At 41.6% G+C, this 19377-nt stretch overlaps 2 protein-coding genes across 5 annotated transcripts in view; one reads left to right on the top strand and one right to left on the bottom strand.

Annotated features, from left to right (window-relative positions):
- DERL2 (derlin 2) overlaps positions 1-13316 on the bottom strand; it is a 15959-nt gene extending 2643 nt beyond the window's left edge. Inside the window, exons 1-7 of one of the 2 annotated variants that reach the window (XM_032786986.2) lie at positions 13202-13316; positions 10854-10919; positions 7739-7812; positions 7118-7211; positions 6325-6520; positions 6161-6233; positions 4744-4834 (exon numbers count right to left, since the gene is read on the bottom strand). In XM_032786986.2, the coding sequence (XP_032642877.1) occupies positions 4786-4834; positions 6161-6233; positions 6325-6520; positions 7118-7211; positions 7739-7812; positions 10854-10919; positions 13202-13294 (645 nt within the window). In that variant the 5' untranslated portion in view covers positions 13295-13316 and the 3' untranslated portion in view covers positions 4744-4785. The remainder of the gene's footprint in view (positions 1-4743; positions 4835-6160; positions 6234-6324; positions 6521-7117; positions 7212-7738; positions 7813-10853; positions 10920-13201) is intronic. The other variant, XM_032786985.2, reaches the window with a different exon arrangement.
- A 95-nt stretch (positions 13317-13411) lies between these two features.
- MIS12 (MIS12 kinetochore complex component) lies at positions 13412-18364 on the top strand. 3 transcript variants are annotated; one of them, XM_075074050.1, is made up of 3 exons: positions 13589-13647; positions 14274-14351; positions 14800-18364. In XM_075074050.1, the coding sequence occupies exon 3, from the start codon at positions 14838-14840 to the stop codon at positions 15471-15473; it is 636 nt and encodes a 211-aa protein (XP_074930151.1). In that variant the 5' UTR covers positions 13589-13647; positions 14274-14351; positions 14800-14837; the 3' UTR covers positions 15474-18364. The 3 variants fall into 3 exon arrangements, with proteins under 3 accessions (XP_032642872.1, XP_032642869.1, XP_074930151.1); XM_032786981.2 differs by lacking the exons at positions 13589-13647; positions 14274-14351 and adding an exon at positions 13412-13538; XM_032786978.2 differs by lacking the exon at positions 14274-14351 and having other exon boundaries at positions 13584-13647.
- The last annotated feature ends 1013 nt before the right edge of the window (positions 18365-19377 follow it).

Genomic DNA, 19377 nt, shown 5'->3' on the forward strand with positions numbered 1-19377 from the left:
CACCTGGGTGGGCTCGCTGTGGGAAGTGCACGGAGGGGCAGAGGATGCTGAATGCTCCAAGGAGAGACCCAGGAGGTGAAGACGTGTGAGCTTCTTGCCCTGAACAAGTCTGCTTCAAGGGAGAGGAGGCTCCCCAAAGTCCTGACTGGCTTTGTAGGGAGCTGTTCTAGAGCATCGCCTGGGGACTCCGTGACACCATGTGTTAAATCAGTTGTCAAGGGAACAGGTTTATGTATAGGGGGAGGGATAGCCCAGTGGTTTGAGCACTGGCCTGCTAAACCCAGGGTTGAGAGTTCAATCCTTGAGGGGACCATTTAGGGAACTGGGGGTAAAAAAAAAGATTGTCTGGGGATTTGTACTGCTTTGAGCAGGGGATTGGACTAGATGATCGCCTGAGGTCCCTTCCACCCCTGATATTCTACAGTGGCTCTTCATACTTCTGAGATAAAAACATCTCAGTCTTCCACACATTTTAGTTTGGTCAACTAACAATATTATCGTTATCATTACATTACTACCAAAATGGAGTGGTTACTTACCTTTAGCAACTATAGTTCTTAGTTATTGTTGTTGCCCATATGGATTCCACACCCTACCCTGCAACCCTGTTTTTTTGCCACTCTCTTTATCTGAGATTCTGACTTAGCAATGGAACTGAAGGATGGTTGTGGCTCCTTTCAGTGTGGACAAAAGGACATGCATGGCATAAATGGTAGCCAATGGATACTGCTATTCAAAATATTCTAATTTCACACACATGTGCACTTAGAGTGGGATCTACACGAACACCATATTTTAAGAACCACCATTGTTCCCTGGTTCTGAGGTGGCTACCAGAAAAAAAAGCCACATTTATGTCAACCTCTTGTGTTCCTATGTGAAATACAGCAGAGAGTCTCTTGAAGTAACAGCTAATTATGAATTTCTTGTCATTTAAAAACTATCTTCCTTGACACCTAGTTTCATGCTGATCAAGTGAACCAATGCCACAGTTAATTCGCTCTACTGAAAATTATATGAACAGCAGAACTGGATTGAAGGAATTTGAAGTAAAGATATATGAAACAACAAGACTCAAGACAGGTAAGGAGAAACTTGGTACAGAAATCTTAAAAGCAGTTTCAAATTGCAGAGGCACCCTCCTCTAAGCCAAATACAGGCAGCTCAGGGAACAAGGGCAAAAATGGGCTCCAAATTCATCTAAGCTACAGCTAAGCACAAAGGGGCAACTGTACTTGCTGGTCTGAGGGGGAAATTTTCAACTAGTGAACAGGAAGTGGCAGTCAAAGAAAAGGAGTCTTCACATCAGCCAGCTGCATGGAAACAGATGAGTGAACAGTACTGAGCAACAAAACAAAAGGACATGGAGGAAAAGAAGGAAAACATGGAGAGACTGAAGTAAGCTTTGGCTTAAGTATATAGGAAAAGTGTCAGTATCAGGACATATGAGTGTGTTACCATAGAAAGAGGTAGGGAGTTATTCTTACAAGCCATTACTGGAATGACCCAAAGGAAAAAGGACAAGATATGATTGTTCTACCCTGGTACCAACCTAGGTGCCTTCACACCCCCTGGTATGTGGCATGCACATGTTCAGAACAAAGATAAGGGGCACACCATGTTACCAGAAAAAGACAGAAAGAACGATGATTGGTTGAAACTAGTTTCAGATTATGTACTTAATACCTATTACTTATAAACAGGTGGGTATAAAAATATAGCTTTAGGAGTGTAACTTGCAAGCACATCTTCTGTGTAAGTTGAATGTAACAATGCTGCATGAGATGGCTTCCCAGATATTGGTATTGTATTGAACCTTTTTCCTTTACTATATTATTATGGGATTATGGCAATAAATCTGATTGATATACATTTATTTGGTCTCTTGAATATATTTCATAACGAACCAAACAACTAACTATACAATTTTTCAACATCCTACAGTCAGAGGAAGTCCTTTGGGAGAGGTATACAAACACAAAGTCAGACAAAACACAGAGAATGAGGAGATTTCAATTTCATGGGTTCATCTGAAACATGAATAAATGATAAGCAATAGGCAAGATGAATTTGTCAAGAACAAATCATGCCAGACTAACCTAATTTCCTTACTAGGCAGCAGGTACTGCTAAAAAAAATAATCTAGAGGTTATAGTGGATCACAAATTGAACTATGCTAAAGTGATGCAGTTGCAAAGAAACTAATATAATTCTGGGGCATATTAACAGGAGTGTAATACGTAAGACACGGGAAGTAATTGTTCCACTCTACTCAGCACTGGTGAGGCCTCAGCTGGAGTATTGTGTCCAGTTCTGGGCACTACATTTTAAGAAAGATGTGGACAAATTGGAGAAAGTCAAGAGAAGAACAATAAAAATGATAAAAGGTTAAGAAAATCTGACATACGAGGAAAGGTTAAAAAACTGGGCATGTTTAGTCTTCAGAGAAGATGATGATGGAGGGCCTGGTAACAGTCTTCAAATATGTCAAGGTCTGTTATGAAGAGGATGATTAATTGTCCTCCACAGTCAGGGAAGGTACGATAAGAAGTAATGGGCTTAATCTGCAGCAAGGGAGATTTAGGTTCGATATCAGGAAAAACTTTCTAACTAGTAAAACAGTTAAATACTGGAATAGGTTACCAAGGGAAGCTGTAGAATCGCCATCACTGGAGGTTTTTAAGAACAGGTTACACAAACACCTGTCAGAGATGGCCTAAGTATATCTGGTCCTGCATCAGTGCAGAGGGATGAACTAGAGGACCTCTTGAGATCCTTTCCAGCCATACATGTCTATTATTATTTAGAATGAAATTATTGTAGGGTGGCACTACAGACTTTTTGGAAGCAGAGAAGTTGTGCATATAAATGAAGCAGTTAAGAATGATGAGATAGAATAGTTACGGCTTCCAATTAGCATTATTAAAAGATGTAAGGATGAATTTCTTACAGCTAACGTTTAAAGAACAGTATTCAGAGAAGAAACAATAGGTCAGTATAGTACTAAATATCTCTTCATATCTATGGAGAGCTGTGCAAACATTAGCTGATCTTCATAATATATCGGTGATAGGCAAGTGTCTCCATTTCACAGTTGAAAGGCTAAGGTACAGAGAGGTTGACTTGTTAAAAATCAACAGACAGGTCTGTAGCTGAGTCAAATTACAATTCAGGATTTCCCAATTCCCAAAATCATGCTTAATTCTGAAGATTATGCTGCCAATCAAACCACTTTGAGAGATTTCACCTCCGTGAGTATCTGTTTACCCAGTGCCCAAAAAAGTAATTTACAAACATAAGGAATTAGACTGGATATAAAAAAATTATACCCAAGATCAAAACTTGAGCAAAGAAAGGGAGAGTAAATTTAGCTTTCAGTCTTTGGCAGCAGTATAAAAGTTTGTGCTGTTATGTAAGGCAAATCCTGGCTGACACTAAAATAGCTAAAGAAATTATATGATGTTATGTTCACAAAAGGAGTGACAGGACACTCAGAAATATTTTCAGAAGGGAGGATGGAAAATACCAAGTTGAAGACAAGTCTACTGCAGACACATTTAAGAAGATTGCTATGTCTGAACATTCACAAATTTAGGACACAACAGGATTCATAACCAGTCTTCTGAACAAAGTGACTCAAGCAGTCCCAAAATATTGGTGATCAGACACTAGACTGGATCTTAAGTGAAGCCCTTTGGATGAAATCATAGAACAAGAACTGTCCCCCACTTGGTCCACAGGCATCCACTCTACCAGGTGAGCCAAAGGAAACCTCTCAATGGCTGATAGCTTAGACCCCATCTATACAGGGGGAATTGACCAGCATAGCTATAGCTATTGCAGAATAACTATTCCTTTATAGCTATTCCAGTATAATTTAGTTATTCTGCAATAACTCCTTTGTGTTAGCACTCTACTCTGGAATAAGTGATTTTATTCCAAAGCAAAGTAATTAGTCCAGAATAAAAATCACTTTTATTCCAGAAGAGTAACCACATGGGACACTTATTCTCAACAGCTATGCCAGTCAATTTGTTTAAAATATCAGGTTTAGAAATCAAATCTAGACAGGATCAACTCAGCACTACACATCATTCTGAAGGCAGGAATGCCAGACAGTTTGTGGTCTTAAAAACTGAGGTCTTGTCTGCTCTACACAGAGAATTTTCAAGAGGTTTACCCCATCCTTCAGGAAAGTTCCCCATATCCATTCTAGTGTGCAGCATTCCAGTTGGTTGCTATTCTCTGCCCAAGAGATGAAAGAATATGAATGGCACTATGTGAACAGAACATAGTCTATTATGTGTTCTGTGATCCTTTTGGATAGTGGGGAGGGAAGGGAATAGCTACCCAAGTGTAAAATATTAGCCACATTAAGCTTCTCACTCATTTTGTGAATTTTGCACTCTGAACTCATACTGACACTTTGTCCTAAAATGGGTTTCTTTTAACAGATTCAGATATATTTGGTGCCACCAACAGGCAAACTATATTATGGATTTTAGTTAGCATAGGAGTTCTTGGACCTTTTCAGAAGTTAGACCATGTCTCAAGAGTGTCTCTTGGATCCTTTCCCCCTCTGGCAACTGTAACACCCATGTGACAACTACAGCAAATGGAACAGTATGATGAACTCAGTGCCATTTATATCAAATTTCCAAATTTACCTGTATTTGGTTTAAAAAAAAACATTGTGTATAAACACATTTGTCTATGTGCTCCAAATTAGAAAGGAACACTTACAAAATAGATGGTGTTTTCAGAAGTCGTCCACCACCAGGCTGATTAGGAAAGATATCCTCTAAGAAAAAATATGTGTGTCCAACTGCGATCCCTAGAATCAATGAAAAAGAAAGCTGAAGTTGAACTGGTGACTTTCAATATTGTCATTATACCACGTTTAAATGTTTCACTAGATTTTTCATGAAATAAAAAAAAACAAGTTGTGTGTTTTGATACTCTTTGTAAATAGCATGATGTTAAAAGGAACGGAAGTAGCATGGTACTTACTTACTAGAATTAAGTGCCATAGTAGAAGAGATCTATAGCATAGCGAGTCATATAAACACAAGTAAAAGTCTGTCACAACTGTCTAAACACTTTGGTGCTATGGTTTCATTTGTACTGACAAAAATGTCAGAATGCAATTGCCTTACACAATTAAGTCTCATCTCCATAGTCAGCCATGGATATCTGGCTCTCTCCAGGTAATGCAGAAGCAAAACACTGCACTACTTGGAGACATTACAACACAGAGTATGCCACCACATACAAGAACAATGAAAACCGGTAGAACACAGTACTCTGTACATCAGAGCATGTAAACAATTAGGTCACAACAAAAGATAATCATGTGCCTCCTTGCTGCTTTTAATTTTTTTCCCTATATGGAAGAGATTAATAGACACACTACCAACTGAATGAGCTGACTCCTTTAGTTAAAAGTTTGTACCTTAATCCCTCAGAGTATAAAACTCACTATTCGGCTAAGGTCCCATTTCAGAATGAAAAAACTTGTTCAGAATTCTATAATGTGGAGGACTGTTTCCCCTTCCAAAAGAAATATAGAATGTATCAGACAATAAGTTGTCCAAAGCACTTTGGAAAACAAGTCTTTTTTTATAAAAAAGTTGAAATATCAAAGTTACAAGTACTTGTCAGATGTGTACCAAGATAAACTGAGCAGGACAGGCAGAGGTGGCCTTTGGAACAGGGTTATGCAGCAAGACCTCTCAGATACCAGGAAGAGTATTGGCTCTGATACAATCACTCATGCAATAAGCCAATCCCAGACCATTGCTCCAGCTCTGAAGATTTCCCCAATCCAGTTTCTTCTCTAGAAGGGTGGCCCAATTTCTGCTCAGCTGTGTGCAGTGAGCACTTCTGGATCTGAGATAATTCCAAAAATCCTTGTCCTGGCAGTCACAGCACTTGCCTTTGAAATACCAGTGGGGCCAGTACAAAGGATTATTGGTGTGTGTGGAAACTAAAGATTCCCAAAATGCACACCTGATTAGAAGAAGTGACTCTCAGAGGAAGCACACAAAGGGGGAACTGCTCGTGAGAGAGAAAAGATAAGAGATCCATCACCTAAACCATCCAGGCTAATCCTGAAACCATAATCAACCCTGTCATTGGAAGCTTATGGATATCTACTTACTTCTCTAGTAGTGCATCAAAGCATAAATAGCCAACAAGGCTTGATAACCTCTTTCTCTTTGCAGGAAGAGGTACTAAGTAGGGGGAAAAAAAGACATTACCTACCAGTAGTTTATGACAGAGTGGCCAAAAAGTTTAAGGATTTCATTTTTCACAGCTTCTTACCCAAAAGATCCACAATGATGGAGTTCCCCAATAGCAATGAAAAGCCCATAAGTACCCAGGGCAGAAATGGAGCCTGGAAGACGAGAAGACCAAAAAAGTTCATACGGACGTAGGGGTTCCTGCGGCTCCACACATACACGAGCATTATAGTAAAGGCCTGACCCAGGAAAACCAAGTTCATAAACAAGCCAAAAAGCTGGCACAAACAGTTAAAGAAAATATCAGTGCATGTGACCAACTTGAAGAAAACTGAAATATGAATATGGGGGAGACGCGAACCTATGGGCTTCAGAAAAAAAATTTGGAGGCCAATCATGGCATCAACAAAAATAGACACACCTGACCTTTGAGTCTATGGTTTAACAAACAATTTCCTCAGTCAAACAAGACACCTATAGTTTAATCCCCCTTAAATACTCCATGCTGCAAATATACTATGGTTTGTTATTACAGAAGCTATTTTACACACAGCATCTAGATAGCGTGTGGGGGAGGAGGGGTAAATTCACCTGGAGAATAACATTTTCTTAAATTCTCATGATACTTGTACAGTTAAATAGCATCTTTCAATCTAGGAGCTCATCTTTATAGACTTAACTCAAATATTTAAGTGCAAAAGATGAATTCCACATTTAATAGTAACCACAAGATCTGGGAAGTTTTGAAGCTCACTTAAAATAGAGTCATTCAGACCTCATTATACAAAGTATTTCTCTATTCATTGACTTTCAAAGCACAGGGTTTGTGTCCTCCATGTTAATCGTAGCTGTATTAAAACAGTAAAGAAGGATACAGTCATTAAAAGTCCACCAAAAAGGAACATAAATACAAAGTCTGCCGTCCGACCTCGGAAAGACCCTTCCTCAAGCATTCGGCAGTAACGATATCTGAAGGTGTAGGTCAGGAAAGTCTGATACTAATCACATTCAGCAGAAAGAGTAAGAAAAAAATAGTTGTTTATATATATTCACATACGTTTTATGTATAGAATTCCCAAACATCCTTCACAATCGAAGGATTTTTATAGTAGATTATCAAGCAAGTACTGAAATTACATGAAGTAAATTTGATAGCATCAGTCCAGTTCTGAGTTAGTGGACAAGTATACACACCACAGAAAAAATACCTGCCCAATTAGCAGTCATACTGGCTATTTAGCAGAAAAATCTGGTACTACAGAATGAATTCTCACTCCTAGTACTGTGCATTCCAAATCAAGATTGAAACAATGAAAGCTCACTGAAAAAGAATTACTGAATTAGGTATTTAGGATGAAATCCTGGCTCCACTGAAGTCAGTGGCGCAGGACTCCCACTAAGTTCACCATGTGGTGCAGAACTGGACCCTTATACAGTAACACTGACGCACAGTTTTGCATTCTAAAGAGGTGAGATACACTTTTTATAAAGGATACAAAAAAATCATATTAAATAAAAAATTAAATCCAACTGGCCCAAAAAATAAGTAGTTTGTAATCAACCGCCATACCTGTCAGAATAAGAGGAAAACAGATTAAGACAACTTAAATATAAATGGTACCCATCTCAAGTATTTAAATTCTCTACATAGAGAATATAGAAAAGTTTCTGTTTAATCCACACAAGCTAAAAGAACTTTATGAAAATGGTTTTTGAACATTGTAATAAGCCAATTTAATGATCTTTTTCAATAGTCTGAGACTCTAAAATTCAGTAAACCGTACTACTTTGCATTCAAGTCTTGGGGACACATTGCTATACTCTATTTTTCCAAGTAAACAAAGGCATATTTAAAAAACAAAAGTATAACAAATATTTTGTTAATCCTGGCAGCAGTTTAGTTTTAATTCTATGCAATACTTAACAGTATATAGTATTAGTAAATATAAGGTAACGTATTTTGTAAAAAGAGCAAAGTCTTGGTCTTATAAGACTTCATGACAGCACTTCCTTTTAATTTTTTGCAGAGAAGAAAATTGAAACCCTACATTTTGTATGACAATTACAGGGTTTGCAGGCTAGGTGAGTGATGCATCTTCAATTCTACCATATCAAAATTCCTTTCCACAATGAAATATAGACTTGGACTGAAGCAAGATTAGTTCATCTTTAGGAAAGCTAAAGCAATGTCTCATTACCCTAAGTAAAACATGTGGTCAGATTAATTTTTTTGAATTCTATCTGTCAGAGGTCAGTATGAAGTAGGAGTAAGGATATCCTGTCAGCTGTATTGTAAGCAATTTTCTGGCTTTGTTATTGTGTTAACAGTTGAGCTGAATCAGTCAGACACATCTTGGCCCCTTGAAACAATCTTTCAGACGAATCCTTAGTTTGATAGAAGGCGTTGCTCCTTCGGATGCCTGGTCACTTGAGAAGAGCTGGCAGGCAGAAAGAGTGGCTAAGCACTTGGCAATCTAACTTTTAATACACGGGAAGACTGCCCAAAGTTTTATCAAGTTTATTTGACTTTTAACACTGCTTTAGTATGAGCTTTCTGTGTAATATAACAGTACGACCTAGAGAACTGCATCTGAAATTCTGTCCCCAAAATAAGACAAAAGAGCACTATCACACAAAAGATACACACTGCAGAATGGAAGGAAGTTACTCTGTAAGTTAGACTGAAAACATGTAAAAAGAAAGATTACTCCTGGAGGAATTCTGCACCACTGCACATGCACAGAATTGATGTCCCTGGCAGATTTCTTTGCTTCTCTGCAGAAAAATGACTTTGACAGGGAAGCAAAAGGAAGCCACAAGAGCAGTCACGTGACCCTCCCCAACAGTATGTTTCAGGTGCCCAGGGCAGCCGGCAGAGAGGTAAATCACTGTGGGGCAGGGGGTGGGACTGGGGAAGACCTGGCTGGTGGCTCCTACCCTGTGCCGGGCTCAGCTGCTAGTCCTGGCTGGGCAAGACAGGCAGGGCTGATGCAATCATTTAGGCAACCGCTAGGGCGCTACAATTTGAGAGGCGCCATTTTCTTCAGCAGCGACCGCGGCGGCCAGATCTTCGGCCGCCCTGGTCGCTGCCGGCATTTAGGCGGAGGGAGCTGGGGCAGCGGGGAGGGCCGCTTGCAGCAAGTAAAGGGGGCGGGGGGCGGCACGCAGGGGAGCTCCCTGCCCCAGCTCACCCCTCCCCTGCCTCCTCCCCGAGCACGCCCTGGCTGCTTCGCTTCTCCCACCTCCTAGGCTTGCGGCGCCTAAGTTGATTGGCACTGCAAGCCTGGGAGACAGGAGAAGTGAAGCAGCCACAGCGTGCTCGGGAAGGAGGCAGAGCAGGGGTGAGCTGGGGCGGGGGGTTGCCTTAGAGTGGGGGGGCTGGGGAGCTGCTGCAGGGGGGTGCCTCAAGGCACAGCTGCCGTGGGCGGAGCACCTCAGGGCAGGGGCGCAGGGGAGGGAGGGTGCAAGGTGGAAGTTTCCCCTAGGGCATGAAACATCCTTACACTGGCCCTGAAGACAGGACTTCCTCTTCTCCAGCACGGCATTGAGGTGGGTCAGACCCCTAGATTTCTCCCCTGGCTGTAGGAAGCTCTGCAAACTCCTCACACACACAGTTCCTGCACCCATTGCCCCTCAGCTGCAGGAGAAGGTATTCCTGTACAGGGAGCTGCTCCCCCATCAACACAACCTGATGCATCCAGACCCCCCTGCCAAATCTCACTCCCCCTGCACTCAGAACCCCGCCCCCCCCGATGAGCCCCATTCTCACTGCACTTGGACCACTGAGATGAACCATGTGCACCAGGATCTTCACCCCACTGAGCCCCAACCACCTACACCTGAATTTCCACCCTACTCAGCCCCATTTCCCCAGCATCTGAACCCCGCCACTGAGCCCCCCACACCTAGACACTCTGCCAAGCTCTATCCCCCCCACATGCATAACCCCCACTGCTGACCCCAACCACCTTCATCTGGACCCCCCTGCATCCAGATCCCCTCCACACCCAGATCCCCTACTGAGCTGCCCACACCCAGAACTCTCTCAACCCACATCCAGATCCCTCCACACTTGGATCCTGCCTTGCTGAGCCTTCCTGCTCACGCAGAGGGGCAGGGCCCTGGGGTGTTTCTGAGGGCAGGTCGGGTCCTTGTGTTGTGTCTGGGTTGGGTGCAGCCTCACTGCTGAGTCCATGTCCTGGCAGGGAGCTGCAGTGTCATCTCCCACCTCTGTGCAGCTCAGTGGCCTGTGCAACCTAGTGCCATGCTGGAGCCTCCATATTTATTTGACAAATAAAATTTGCAGAATTTTAAAATACTGTGCACAGAATTTTCATTTTTTTGGCACAGAATGCCCTCAGGAGTAAAAGATAGCTCCACAAATGTGTGTGCAAGCAAATACAGTTTCTTAGCTACTGTCTGAACAATGCGACCTATCAAAGGAATGAGTTTTTATTGCTACTTACCATCACTTTAATGTTATTAGAAACCTTCCAGGGAAAAAAAAAGACATTCCAATATTCCCAATGTGCAGTTGTGAAAACAAGTGTTGCAAGTTTAATAATTTTCTTACAGGGATGACAACATTTAACATTTAGAAAAAATACTTACTTGGAAGTGTTTAAATATTAATTCGGGGTTAAAATACAGTTGAAATGGTGTGATTAGTTCTAGTTGCTGAAATACAAGAGAAAATGTGACAGAATCAATCCATTAAAGTCCACTTCATTTACTTTAGAGACACAAATAACCTGTCAGTGGTACATTAATATCTCATGTTCTCTTATTTTAAAAATTATGTGCAAAGCCTAAATTCAGCCAACATATTCAACCTTATGTTCCTTTTACAGTCATGCTTGCCCTCCTCCTCTGCCTCCCCCATTTTGTCCCATGCCTACTTATCACATCTTAGTCCTGTTTAGATTTCAAGCTCTTTGATTTAGTGGCTATCTTCCATTTTGTATTTGTAAAGCACAAAAGACGGTAAGGTTTTGGTCCAGAGATCTGGATTTATCTCATTTTACATCTGTAAAAGTTTCATTTCACATGCAGAGCTCTGTAGAGCCATGAAACAGAATAGTCTCGAGGGGGCCTCTGACCACTACTATGACTATATCATTATTCATTATATGAGGCAAAAAAGAATGATCTTTTCTGCTTTAAGGAATGTCATCATCTTATATTTTTTTCCACCACATAAAAGCATATTCCCTTCTTTAATCTGAGAAATAACTACTGAAAGCTCACTCTAGTTTCACCCCAACACACTGAGTTTTCAGATGAATTTCTTGGCAAAGTTTTTCCTCCTCTACATTCCTCTCAAAATAAAAAAGGTTTCACAGCATTCCCAGGACACAAAAACTTCTTCAAAGACTACATCCAACATATATGTATGGTGCCACCAATGGAATGTTTATCTTGCACATAATGCATATGTGTCTAGAACATAAGATGGCCATACTGGGCCAGGCCAAAGGTCCACCTAGCCCAGTCTCCTGTCTTCCAACAGTGGCCAACACCAGGTGCCCCAGAGGGAATGAACAGAACAGGTAATCATCAAGTGATCCATCCCATTGCACATTCCCAGCTTCTAGCAAACAGAGGCTAGGGACATTATGCCCTTTATCTTGGCTAATAGCCATTGAGGGACCTATTCTCCATGAATTTATCTATTTTTACATACCCCAAAAACTCACATGGCTTCAAAAACTATTATATTTTTTAAACTAAACACATTCATCTTAAATGAGCATGTTTTCAGATTGTTTGTGCCCAGTCACTTGAATGTGGGAAACACTAGCAACCAATTTTTCATGTATTTGCTTGGCCATCATTTTAGTAGCTGTCATTACTATAACCACAATTTTATGAAAGGGCTTTGCCATATTTTCCACACTTCTCTAGCAGCCTCATTAATAAGAAATTTTATAAGTCTAGCAAAAGGCTGCCAAGGAATGGAACACCATTGGGCTGGGTGCTTAATGATTCTGCAGAGGCACGATGGTGAAACACCCTACACCTCAGAATACAGCGGCTCTGTAATATAGTTACCAGAGGATTTGTCTTGGAGAATTGTCCAACTCTCCCTTTCCCCCAAAAAACACGCACACAGCATCTCATGTAGATACCTGATTCCTTTTCAGTTTCTGTCCTTATCTGTGGTGCAACTGTTAAATGTCTTGCTACCTTCACCCATTTCAAGTGCTGGTGGTTTTGGATATTGTCTCTACATTCAGCACAGGCTGTGTGTACACCTCCAGAGAGTCCTACAGAAATGATCCTCAACTAGGGGTATGCAGAAATCTTCCAGGGGGGTACATCAACTCATCTAGATATTTGCCTAGTTTTACAACTACATAAGGCTACATAAAAAGCACTAGAGAAGTAATACAAAGTAAATGTCATAAAAACAACGTGAGAAAGTCAGCAATTTTTCTATGGTGGTGTGCTGTGACATTTTTGTATTTGTATGTCTGATTTTGTACGCAAGTAGTTTTTAAGTGAGGAGAAACTTGGAGGTACAGAAAACAAGTCAGAGTATGGAAAGGGGTACAACAGTCTGGAAAAGGGGAGCGCCCTGGTCCTACAGGATAAGGGAATGACAGAGCCACTATAGCCCAATCAAGCAGGTAACTTAACCCCCAGTCTGCAGAGCCGTTTCAACCAGGATCGCTGTTCGGCGTCTCTGCAATGGACCGAACCCAGCCGCACGGATTCAGAACCAGCAGAAACGCGGAGGGGGAGGGGAGAGTGAGGCTGGACTCGGAGACCAAACCGGAACCAAGCCTGGCCCTTGCTCCGCTCGGCCACGCCTCACAAACGGGGGCGAACCAGGACGTAGCCCTCGTCCCCCCGCCCCCAAGGGCGGGCGCCCCAGCTCATACACAGCGAAGGGAGAGAATGAGGCTGCCGGCCCTGCCCTCAGGCCCACCCCGCTGCCCCGCACCCTCCTGGCTCACCACGGCGGCGGTGGTGAGGAAGCAAGCGGTGGTGTAGGCCCGGGTAACAGGCGGCACTTGCAGGTACTCCTGCCGGAAGGTCTGGTACGCCATCTTAAAGCTCCACTTCCGCTTCCGTCCGCCTCATTTCCTGCCCTTCCCTCCGCACGCTATACAGCCAATCAGCGCTGCCTCCGGCATCCAAAGCTGGCCAATCCTTCGCTTTCTTTTATCTGAGCGGTTTGAAGAAGGGAAAGCGCTTCTTCCCGGGCGCTCTGACGTCCCCTGTCAGATGTGCTTTGTGATTGGGCGGGGTATTTTCTCCCCGCCCCAGACGGCGCTCCGATTGGTTTGGGAGGTGGGCGCTGAGTGGTGGGGCTCTTCCCGGGGGCGGGCGTTCGAAGGAGGCGGGAAGCGGCGGCTGGGGTCGCGGGGCCCAGGTTAGCTCTATAGCCGCCGTGCGCCCGGTGAGAGGCCGCAGGGAGTGGGCGGGGAAGCTTCCCTACGCCTGCGGCGCCCTCGCACTTGGGAGCCGGGCGCGGTGGCGCCCCAGTCCCAAAGGCCTCGGGAGCCTGGGCCCAGGCGACGGTTCCTACCGCGCCAAGAGGAAGCTAGGGCCTGAGGGCCCAAGCAGCGCCCACCCATTGGGCCTGGGCAGCGGTAGGGCCGCGGGAATAGAGCACCAGGGTGCGGGTTGGCGCTGTGCCTGCTGGGGGATCTAGGGCAAGTCATTGCCCTTTCCTGTGCCTCAGTTTCCCCATGTGTACAATGGGGCTTAAGCTCTCACCTGCTGAGGAAAAGCTCCCAATGAGAGCTGCCTGGTGTTACCTGCTCTCACCCTGCCTTGAATTTTCTGAGAGCCTAATGCTGTGGCTAGTTATCCAGGGGGAATCTCCTCTCCCCCTTAATTATGACCAATGTCAGTCACTTAAAACTTTCCGAAGGTGTCAGCCAGGCCCTTGGTCTGATTTGAAAAGGCTCGTACACAGCAGGGGTCTGTGACTGTTAGTGGGACAAAGGCTGCTTAACTGCTTAAAGGGGGAGCTCATCCTATTATAATGGACTAATTGGGGTCTTGGTCCTACCATGTCAGCACAAATGCCGGAGAAGACTTCTGTAAGAATACCTGCAGTTCACCTCCAGTGTGACAGGGAAACTGCTTTTATACACAGTGTGACAGTTGTATTGATAATTATGTCTGCAGGGTTTTTCCAAACAGTTAAGATATGACATATTCATAACACAATGTAATAGGTACAACTGTTGACACAACGCATCACTTGTGCATTCAAACACTACAAAAGAAGGTTCCATTTATATTCTACAGAATCCCTCCTTGGACCTAATGACAATAGAATTTAGATTTTAATGTAAGGTTCTAGTCATGGTTAACACTGGGTAATTGAATAGGATGTAGTTTCCTCTGTGTCAAAGACTGGCAAACTATGTCCTGGTGGGCAGAGAAAGGACTAGATTAAGAACCAAATTCTTTAAATTCTCCTAAATTCAAACTTGAACTCCGCTCTTCATAAGTAAGGTTAATCCTGTAATAGACTGCTAATACAACTCACCCTTTCTAAAATACAGATTTGTACTTACATTCCTTTTTTCCTTTACAGATTTCCACATTGTCTATGGTTGACTTCTTTTAGCCAAGATGTCAGTGAATCCTATGGCATATGAAGCCCAGTTCTTTGGTTTTACCCCTCAGACATGTATGCTTAGGGTCTACATTGCATTTCAAGACTACCTGTTTGAAATGATGCTGGTTGTGGAGAGAGTCATTCTGAAGAAACTAGAAGGCTTTCCTGACTCTAAGATCAGTCCATTCCAAATCCGTAAGAGCACAGAGAAATTTCTTCTCTTCATGAAGGAGCGCTTTGATCACCTCTTCAGCAAAATGGAACAAATGCTTTTGCAGTTGGTGTTAAACATCCCTAAAAATGTTTTACTTCCTGAAGACAAGGTCCACGAGCAGTACCCCTACAGTAAGGAACAGTTTCAAACTCTTCAAGGTGAAATTGATCAACTACAGAAACAATACAAGGTTGAAGTGTCTGCTGGACAGGCTCTTTTAGCAGAATTAGAAGAACAGAAAATGGTTCAGGCAGAACTTGAGAAGACCCTCCAGTGGTTTGATGGACTTGAGACCATATGCAGAGAGCACGGGACTAGCAATTTAAAGGAAAGCTTTGCATTCTTGACACAAACTTCTAAGAAACTGCAAGATATACTAAAGGAAGTTGAAAAGAAAAACCAAAGATTGCAAAAAAGTAATCTCCATGTAGTGTAAAGGAAGTACTGAAAGGGCAGCAGAGAAACCAATAAGACAATACTTTTGTTACAATACATTTTTTTGGGATCTTTCCAGAAGCATTTGTATATAAAGTTTTGGGGGGGTTGCCCCCTCTTCCTTGCCATACCAGTTTTTGACTGAAAGCTGGTGAGTGCAATATTCTGTCAAACCATCATTTTCCCCTCCTGAATTCTATAAATACTGCACAGACATTTCTTTAAGTAAATAACCATACCCCCCTAAGAATGTCTAAATGAATTGTCTGAACGGTAGAAGTGCAGATGCAAAATAAGTGCATTGTAATGAAGACTTCAATTCCCTGCACTAGTTCATTTAAGCAACCTTAGTAGAGAGGAAGCTTTTTCTTTAATGTACAATAGGTTAGAAGCATCTTAATCTTAAACTATTTTTTGGAAGTCAAGACTTGTCAGTATTGAAATATTCCATTTCGAAATGTAAGAATGTGACATCGTAGTAAAACTTAGCCCTTGAGGAGAAATACATTTAATAAATGTTGGAGTTGGAATTAATCTAGACAATAGTGAGTGGTTTCTAAAATGGAGGGGTTAGTTGTTACTTCCAGTATTTAAAAAATAAAAAAAAAAGTGGTTGATATTCTGAAGGAGTTAACAAAGACAGGACAGAGGGCCTGGATCTTTCCTGTTTCTAGTGGAAGTATTTCACAAATATTAATCAGTAGTCACAAACCTGTGTACAATAGGTGATTATACCAATTTTGCAAATGGATAGAGTTAGTTTTGCTTTGAGCGGGAGGCGCACGCTGTACAGTGCTGTGTGTGATAAGAGACAGATATGAGCTACAGTGGAATAACTCAGACTCTGGACTGCTTTGAAAGTTTTCTTGCACCATAGTATTTATCATAGTGTCAGCACAGCATTATACATTGTGTGACTCTTGCTAAAAGCAAAACTTAGTTTGCATAGCTATACAATGGGTATACTCACCTACCTTACATGGGTGTTATGCGGACTGATTAATATTTGTGAAGTCCTTTGAGGTCCTTGAATTAAGCTTACTTTATATGGACTTGTTCCACAATCCATCAAAGAAAATGTGAATCTTTTCATTGACTTCAGTGCCTTTTGGATCAGTCCTTATTTGCATATTAGTATAGTAAAAAGAAGCTTAACTTTTACAGGGGCAAAACTTCCTTACTTTTTAAAAGATACTTGCTTGAATGATGTTTAACTTCTGTATAACTTGAGAGCTACTTAAAAATTATACATAAGGTGACAAAATATATTTTTTCAATGCATTCTGAAACGATACTATAAAATATTCTATGTTATTCTATGAAATTTGTCAAATACCTGAAGACTTCTGGATCAGCTCAATATGCTCAAAGAACAGGTCAACAAATCTGAAGTGTCCACTGATCTTGTGAGCCCAGTGTGACATTTTGTGACTCACCTTGGGCACCCAAAATCAGTGTCCACATCTGAAAATTTGGCCAAAGACATTAACTTTTAATGTTTAACGCTAGTCTTTGTGTGAACTAACGTCCATTAAATAACACCTAAACATTTTCTAATGGAAATCATTCTAAAGTATCTTATTTAGAGACTCATTTTGTATGTATCACTTAAAACAATGTTCATTTTTCTGCGTTTTTTGATCAGTAAAATCTAAGTGTTCATTTCCCCACCACTCATTCGGACATGTAGGAAGCTTCTGTGCTACTGTATGGCTGCAGCTAAAACTAGTAAATAAACATTCCAATAACTCATAAGATAGTGTGATATATTTTTCTGTTACGGCGCTAGAAAAATCTCATTCAAAAATCTACATTGCTAATGCAATTTTTTTCTGCAATATTACTACAACAAATCTGTGGATATTGTTTTGTCAGACGGCCACAAGGGAGTTTAGTTTTCATTCTGAACAACAGTGAATGTTAATTGGAAATCTACAGCAGGACAACAATATTAAATTGGTAATTTAAATGTAAAATTAAGTAAACATGTGGATGTCAATAGTAAGAGTACAGTAATACAGACATTTGGCACGGCAGGAGATGAAGAATGCAGATACCATCTTTTCTTCAGGGTACAATTAAAAGCTCCTCTCTAAGCCTTACAAATCTACTGTGTGCTTATTTAGGTCCGTAAACCAGTAGCTATAGCATAATCAACAATTATGTTGATTTTTTATAGTAAGAAATAAAAAACGTCCATGGGGAGATAGGGAGTGGTAGGTGAAGACACACCCCCACCTCAAATGAGACTGATGGTGTTTATCATTCATTGCTAGTGATGTCAGCATTTCCCCAAGGAGTGGATCCTTCCTTAAATATCCCATGGACTACGGAGGGATTACTTTTTAAAAAACAAAGCTGATGTTTTGAGTAATATAATCATGAATAGTGCTGAGGATAGGGACTGGCTTGGGATAAAATGAGTACCTTTTATAGGTACTCTATAATGGTGGGTTTTAAATCTATTCACCAAATACATATTCTCCAAGCTGGATAAGAACAGCAAAACACTCTAACTGCACTTTACTATGATTTTAACCTCACGAACAATGGGTATTTTGAATTTTGGGCACAAACACATTAAAATAGATTTAAAAACAAATAAATCATTGGGTTTAACCCTGCTAAAGGTGGTTGGTTTACTGGATCATCCAAACTCCTTACTAATATAAAGTTGTGTCCTCAGATAGACCTGAGAAGTTTGTTGTCCATCTATTTTATCAGGTTATATATAGAATGTTCTCTTCTTTGAAGTGAAACAATGTTAAAAAACCCAGCCAGAATGTTAAAGCTTTTGGGAAGTTTGCAGGAGATACATTTCTACATGTACCCTTATGCAGACTGTATATATTTTATCTTTCTCTGCAATAAAGATACATTTGAAACACTTCACTACTTTGTATCAGTTGTAATAGGCAATGTGGATTCTCAGACTACAATAGGCACAGTATGCAAGAGTGTTGTACATGTTGGCATGAATATGCAAAGTACTGAGGACCATTATATGCTCACCAAATGTATCAAAGCTTACAGCTTTATTTCCGTTATTAATGAAATTGGGTTGATGTAGTTCCTTGCATAGAGAGAAGTCTTGTGTGCTATTACACTATAGACAAATTATATTTCTTTTGTACATTAATATTTCACGGATGGAATTCCTCAAGGGCCTCTTTTCCACCATGATTTCAACAATTTTCATCCCACCATCAACCTCAGCCTAGACCAATCCACACAAGCGGTCCATTTCCTGGACATCACTGTGCTAATAACCGATGGTAACATAAATACCACCCTATACCAGAAACCTACTGACTGCTATACTTACTACATGCCTCCAACTGCCATCCTGGACACACCACACAATCCATTGTCTACAGCCAAACTCTTAAGATACAACCTCATTTGCTCCAATCCCTCAGACAGAGAAAAGCACCTACAAGATCTCTATCAAGCATTCTTAAAACTACGATACCCACCGCTGAAGTGAAAAAACAGATTGACAGCCAAAAGAGTACCCAGAAGTCACCTACTACAAGACAGGCCCAACAAAGAAAATAACAACGCCACTAGCCGTCACCTTCAGCCCCTAACTAAAACCTCTCTAGTGCATCGTCAGAGATCTACAACCTATCCTGAAAGATGATTCCTCACTCTCACAGCTCTTGGGAGACAGACCTGTCCTCGCTTACAGACAGCCCCCCCAACCTGAAGCAAATACCGGCAACCACACACCACTGAACAAAAACACTACCCCAGGAACCTGTCCTTGCAACAAAGCCTGTTGCCAACTCTGTCCACATATCTATTCAAGTGACACCATCATAGGATCTAATCACATCAACCCATGCCATCAGGGGCTCGTTCACCTGCACATCTACCAATATGATATATGCCATCATGTGCCA

This window comes from Chelonoidis abingdonii, chromosome 20 (genome assembly GCF_003597395.2).
Source record: "Chelonoidis abingdonii isolate Lonesome George chromosome 20, CheloAbing_2.0, whole genome shotgun sequence".
NCBI classification, from domain to species: Eukaryota; Metazoa; Chordata; order Testudines; family Testudinidae; genus Chelonoidis; species Chelonoidis abingdonii.